Consider the following 7225-nt stretch of genomic DNA (forward strand, 5'->3'; position numbering starts at 1 on the left):
TGTCACAGAATAGCACATAATGATAATGAAGATTTCACTTCGCACCTACTTCACGCTTTTTCCGCGTAAAATTATTTTTAAAAAAAAGTAAATGTCCGAGGTGACAACCTCGCAGAATCCCGCGTCAAGCCGGGAAGTGGCGTGCCTTACGCTGATGCGAGCCGCCAAAAAAAAAATGATCCTCCCGTTTTCCCGTCTGCGTTTCCGTGACGCACGCCTACCGCTTAAAAAGGCGCGGCAGAATGTTCCTCTCCCACAGTCGCTACAACCTCAACCATGTTCATCCAACGAACCTCGTGCCTCGTGATTTTGTGCTCCCTCGTGGTAGCTGTGTGTTCCACCGGCAGCAGCACCCCTCGTAGTGGTAGTGGGGCGGCATCACCCGCCCGAATAAGGGACACCGAAGGAACCAGCCACGCCGAAATAGCGAAGGCACTGGCCGCCGCCCAAGAAAGGATCAAGGAGCTCGAAAGTAAACAGCAGTATATACAGCAGCAACAAGAGGAAATTCACCAACAGCAGAAGAGGCTGGCCGAGCAAGAGGAGGAACTTAAGCGGAAGGCGGCGGAACTGGAGGCGGCTAGACAGGCGGCTTTGGAGGCGGAGAGGGCTGCCGCCAGACAGGTCGGATACGAGACTGAGAGGGCGTCCGGTCTTCCTCGCTCGGGGACTTTCGGTTGGAGAGGCGGTTTTGTCGATTTCAGCTCGCCTAAGGTCTTCGAGCAAGTGGTGAGTTTCATCTTTCAAATAAGTCTTGTACAGCTTAAGAAATATGACTAAAAGTTGGTCGCAAGAGTAAGCATCCTATCCCCAACATAAAATCCTTACGACATCTAGAGTCCCTTTGTGACCCAAATGCCCCCAATTGCCCCCAATGTGCCCCCAATTGCCTCACATAATTCTTCAATGCAGAATGCTGACACATTAAAAACGCCTTCATTGTGAAAGATACTTCCTAGCGTAGCCGCGGAGGTCAAATAGTTGCATCATTTAAAAACCCAATCAATAGCGCAACAACGTGAATTAGTGAGACATACGGTTGCTTTTGATGATTCTCTGATGAAAAGTGGCGGACACAATAGAAACGCCTTCATTGTGAAAAGATACTCCCTAGCGTGGCCACGGAGGCCGAATAGTTGCACCATTGATAAACTCAATCAACCGTGCATAGTATCTTGAATTGCAGAGCAAACGCGATTGCTTCACATGATTCTGTGATGAAGAGTGCCGACAAATTAGAAACGCCTTCATTGTGAAAAGATACTTCCTAGCGTGGCCACGGAGTCCGAATAGTTGCCGATCTATACGAATGCCTATTAGATCCACCTCAGAGAAGAGCAATACAAATTTTATTTTTTTCACCTAGAGTTCCTTTGTAGGGAAAGTTGAGATAATGCGGCTCATGGATGTCACAAACGGGAATAAAGATTACACAAACCAAACGTTTTTTGTGATCTTTGTTCAACCCATTCCCGAATTCTTAACTGCGTTCCCTCTTTAATGCCATTTGTTCCTTGACGCACCCCATTCCCAGGTCCATTCTAGTTCATTTATAATCTTTGCAATTGATGAATAGTAATCTTTATTCCCGGTTGTGACACTGTGGAGGCCTAAAATACGGGAACCAATCAGAAATGAATTCACATTGTCTTTACTCTCATAATAAAGGGACTCTAACGACATCCATTGGCCCCTGCCATCGACACGTGTAAACCAATCCAAATCATCTCGTGTGTGCAAGGACTTTTCTTTCACGTAGCAGTATCCAAGTCGGAAAACCCTGCACCAACTTGCCGATCCTGATACCTATGTCCAACTCTCACTCCTTCCATGTTCTAATACAGTGTCATTTTCAACATACATATCGACGGTGAAACTACCAAACCACGTATCTCGGTTTGCGACGTCGCAGACTTCCTGTCATACTTTATTTTTTAAATGAAAAACTACTTAACGTTCAGTCTTGAAAATTTCTGTGATTTTTCCTCTTAATGGGGAGAAAATTCTGTGAGAATTTCAAGAAATGCTATTGATGTGGTCTACTTCAAAAAAAATAAAATGTGAGCGTAGATTTTTAAACACCGCAAACGAGATACGTGGTTTGGTAGTTTCACCGTCGATATAAGGGTTGACGTTGCACTCTATCATCGCGAATCTGATCTTTTTTTTGTAATTCCTACTGACAGCCTCCTGAAATCCTTCTCGATGAATCTTCGCAAATCCTGCATTTGTTCCTTCATCTGCCGAATCCAAGACCCATGAGTTAAAACACTTTTCACTGTAGCGTTTCCACACCTCATTTCGTTATTTTATTCCGACACTCGTAGACTACAGCAGATTCATCCCCTCTCCACATCTCTTCTCAATGTCAAAAATACAAGTAAAATACTGTTCGCATTCTGAAAATTATATTGAGTCAAATTTGACTAAATTTTACTTAATTCGACCCTACCCTACTCAAAAATGATTCTGATTCACTCTTTACACTGAGAATGAAAAATTTTAGTGAAAATTACTGAAATACCGAGGTTTCCGGTAACAGAAACGGAGCTTCGGTTCATACGACCGAAAATCTTGGTTATCTGAAATTCTGAATCCATCGCGACTTACGAGTGGCTAACGCATTGGATTTTCAAAACTAGATCCGAGTTTGATCTTAGACAACAGTGACTAAAATTCACGGGTTTCAACAGCTTTTCACAGAAATGTTTGGTTAACTATACCGGAGAAAATTAAACGCAGGCGGATTGTTGGAATTGATAGACAAAGCTATATACGAAGGAGACAAAAAGGATATGGAGGGATCCTATTGGTGGAAGCCGATAGTTGCAATGGACAAAGGACGTAGGTAATAGACTAACTAACGTCAACCCACGACAGACCCGAGGGGTTAGTCCATCATTTACCCCCTTATTATTTAAGAACCACCAGTGTCAACCAATTGGATTCTAGCTCCTAGGAAGCTACAGACAAAGAAAACATAGGGGGTATGGAGCGATCCTATTGGTTGAAATGGCTGGTTCTTATAGACTAAGTGAGAGAATGCTGGACTATTATGGGTTCTTTCGTGGGTTTCCGTTAGTTAGTCTATTACTTACCTCCTATGACCATTGCAACCACCCGCTTCTACCAATAGGATCGTTCCATACTCCCTGTGTCCTCTTTGTCTATCCTTTTGTCTGTCGATTTCAACAATCAGCCCGCTGAACATTTGAATTTTACCTCCCACATCAACATAAAATTTTGGTTACTTTTTCTAACTGTGAAACTTTTCGATCGGATTGCAGTGTGACTACAAGAAGGTCCAGGCCGGGGACGAAGACCGTCACGTGAAGTGCAGGGAGCAGTGCGTTCTCCTTTCGCTTCGAGTACAACAGATACAAAAGGAATACCCGCAAATGATGGGGTTGAAAAACCTCGCGAAGGATTGCTCGGACTTCATCGGGGGTGTCTGCGACAAATCTTACACTCTTCCCGGGAAGCGTCATACCTCCCTTTGCACCTGCTACACCGCACAAAAACCCGGTGAAGAGATACCACGCACACATCTCGCATCCTACTGCCGCGCCCATATGACAGGCTCCAAGATCGTCCACAACGTCGGGGTAGCCACGAAGCCGATCCGCAACCAAGTCAGCAAGTGGCACAAGAGCTGGCAGGAGAGACGCAGGGCCAAGAAGGCCGCCAAGGCCGAAAAAGCAGCCGGTTCGAATTGAGTCAGCGTAGAGCATAGAGCATCTCCCCTCGAAAGTGTCAGAGATCGTGTGAACTGAATTAAAGAGAAAGGAGTCAAGTCTTACTGTGGAGGCAGCTATGAGGTAGGAGTAATTCTAAGTTTCAATACCTCCCTAAACTTCTCCCCAGAAATAGAGACAAAATATTGACGCCGAAACTCCCGGACCCCATAATTCGATTTTCAACTTTGCAGATTTCCAGTCAGATTTTGTCTCTTAAATGGAAAACCACTCAACGGCAATTTTTAAAAACCGTCGTGATTTTTCGTGATCTTTTTCGATATGACTTGGTTCTTTTCTGTTAAACTCTGTCTAAAGATCGTATCCCTGCTCATGAAACTTGGAAAAAGCTCAATAAACAGAAACAACTTATCAAATTTAAGTTCTTCCTTTGAATAAAACCTAGAATATTCTATTCTTCTTGTCCTGTGGCTCAGAGTTGCTATATTAGGTACCTGATTTAGCTTTTAGTGGTATTTTTGCACCATAGAAAATGTAGGTATCGCTTTTCAAAAATGTCAAGAAAAGCGTCCTTTTTGTGTGACTTGTTCTATCAATCCTACCATTATTTTACGTTTTTAGAATTACTTGAGATTTTTATGCCTCTTATGTTCATAATATAAATGAATGAAAACTATTTGGACTGCATTCTGCAATTTGGAACTATAAATTCTGGCTTTTTTGGAAAAACACTTGTGTGTATATGGAAACTAATGGCACATACGTTGTTTTTAAACCGGGCAAGAAGTCATAGTTCCAAATTGCAAAATGTAGTCCATTTGAGAGGTAAGAAGTAAGTATACTTGAATCCAACAGTTACCAAGCATTATGAATGGCATAGGCATTGAGTTTAGTCTTACAATAAACGTATCGTGTATATATTATTTTTACCGTATCAAGTTCCTACCATAGCATTATACGATTTTTCATATATTTCCATTTATTTTACTTTTTATAATGGAGTAAACGTATTTTAAAAAAATGTGTGTAGCGCGTGTAAAAGTACCAAATAAAATACAAAGCTTTATAATGTAGCATGAAGTTTTTATATGGTTATTATTTTCAGGCTCGATTTTTTTATGTGCTAGTAACGTACAGTACTTTTTGTGTTCTCGTCATCTCCTAGTGAATACCTGCAACACTATTCAAGCTTTTAGATATATTCTAAATTAAACCTATTAGGTTTCGTTCAAATATTTCACTCGTTAATTAAGGGGGGAGGGGAGAGTCTGGTTGGAAGCTTGCCTTATATACGGGGTCTTACGAGGGGAAGGGGTAAAGCTCACTCCTCCGTATACCTTCCACATGAAAAAGGAAAGAGAAAAAGGTCAATTTCAATACAAATAATTATGTCCAGCTATTTTTCAGGCTTTCTGTTATTTTCTGAAAAATTGAGAGGGATGATGGGCTATTTTTGCGTAATTCAAAAGTGAATAAGAGGTTGGTTAACGGTTTATACAAAGAAAGGTGAGAGGGTGGGCCAAAAAGTTGGCCAAAATGACTGCTATAATACTTGAACGGCTCATTATGTCAAAGTAGCTGAGACAGAAAAATGAAAAAACTTTGATGCCGAAATATAAAATAGTAGAATAATACAAATTATTTACAATTAGTTATTACGTTTATAGTCTTCGTATTTCTTAGTGGATTCATCACCTACTACTTTTATTGTAAATTCTAATATTAGACTGATTAGTTGTATTCGAGTGAAATTTTAGTAATAAAACTATCTTCAGAAAAACACCATGCATATTTTTACCATTATCTGAAGCCGCTTTAGTTCGAAGAGGGATTACACTCAGATACATACCTGAAACAGTTCATAACAAGTTGAATTAAAATTATGATTTTAAAACTAATGGAGACCTTTCCGTGAGATGAGATACTGAACATTATCTAGACTTAGTTCCTAAGAATCGAGGCAAAATGTCCCTTAAAGGGTTAAAATAAAAATAAAATAATGGACCACTAGACAAGCTACGAATTTCAGCATCCTGATACATGTTTTTTAATCAAAATTTCATGTAAAACACGATGCGCACAACGGAAATTACCGAAATCAACTCCTTACGAAGATTTTAATGATTCTTGATGCGTGAATTCAAACTACCCGCTCATGAAAACTCAATGCTCTACGTGACTCACATCGCGCGCTAGACGTTATCATGACAATCTATGCGATATAAAAATTCGGCAACCTCGATTTTGACGCTTCGGCTCAGCTATAGCAAGTAGTTTATAGTTTGAAAGATACACGGTGGGAAATGAACATTGCTCGATTGAGAAGCTTGCTGAAACCGTTGTAGTGCGCGATTTGACTCACGTGGAGCTTTGAGTTTCTTGTGAGCGGGCAGTTCAAATTCCTCGTAACCAATGTGAAAAGGAAACGTTAATATCTTCGTTAGGAGTTAGTTTCAGTTATTTTCGTTGCGCGAATCGTGTTCTACGTGAGATTCTGGTTAAGAAACATGCATCAGAATGCTGAAATTCGTACCTTGTCTAGTGGTCCATTGTGCCATAGCTTACTAAGTTCAATTTTGCATCAATTGGCGCAAAAATCAACGATTGGTGCCAAAAAATTACGCTTTGAAAAAGTTCAAATTTCAAGGACGAAAAGCGGAAAATTCGGAAAAAAAACCGCCTTTAAAGGTTATCAATACTGTTGCCGGGCAGAAAATCATTCATCCAGCGGCGTGAATCGATTGATGTGCCTTTGAAATCTATAAAAAAAGATCGATTATCAGGGCGTTCGCAACGAACACCATAATAATCGATTCTTTACCGTAGATTCAATGGGAATGATATCGATAGTCGATTATCGTGCCTCGCCTCTGGATTCCCCTCAAACGGTCACAAAATCATTGATGATGCAAATCAGTGCTTGATGAAACTTTTACCCAATGTTCTTGAGAGTAATAGCAAGCGATCAGCACCGACAACTGAGAATTGTGTTTTGGACCCCAAACCGGTTTTCCCTCTATAGGTACTGAACAATTTGAGTTTCCACCTTAAAGGGGAATTTTACCCCTCTGCGTTGTGCGTCATGGATCATCGTCTCCCGGACGCAGGAACGTAAATCAATGCCAAGGTCGCAAAATTATTGACTCAAAAAATTCAAATTTTTACAGGAATGTGTTTGCGAAATTTTTCTGAGTTAACTGTGCACGAGATCAAAAGAAATATTAGTGTACATTTTAGATGCAAATTCCCAAGATTCTCCTAGTATACATATAAAAACCATTTGCGCAAGGAAATTGGGCAACAGTATAGATGTGTGATACGAACCTCGACAGCTACACTTTAAGTGTTCAGATGCTCAATCTGAAAACTTCAGAGATCCATATGACCTAAACTTCGGGTCCCACGCACGAGGTTTTTACTTTCTCGCTCCCATAGGGTAGAGAGGAAGTATTGTCATCCTCCAAAAAAAAAAAAAAAAAAAAGTTGAAATTTCATCATTTCTAGACGTTTTAAGGTCCCAGGAGTAAAAA

The 7225-nt window shown here is 40.7% G+C and overlaps 1 protein-coding gene across 1 annotated transcript; it reads left to right on the forward strand.

Annotated features, from left to right (window-relative positions):
* Positions 1-253: 253 nt before the first annotated feature.
* Positions 254-4768, forward strand: LOC109037712 (uncharacterized). The gene is made up of 2 exons (XM_019052505.2): positions 254-729; positions 3288-4768. The coding sequence occupies exons 1-2, from the start codon at positions 277-279 to the stop codon at positions 3714-3716; spliced, it is 882 nt and encodes a 293-aa protein (XP_018908050.2). The 5' UTR covers positions 254-276; the 3' UTR covers positions 3717-4768.
* Positions 4769-7225: the final 2457 nt, after the last annotated feature.

Source organism: Bemisia tabaci, chromosome 10, assembly GCF_918797505.1.
Source record: "Bemisia tabaci chromosome 10, PGI_BMITA_v3".
Lineage (NCBI taxonomy): Eukaryota > Metazoa > Arthropoda > Insecta > Hemiptera > Aleyrodidae > Bemisia > Bemisia tabaci.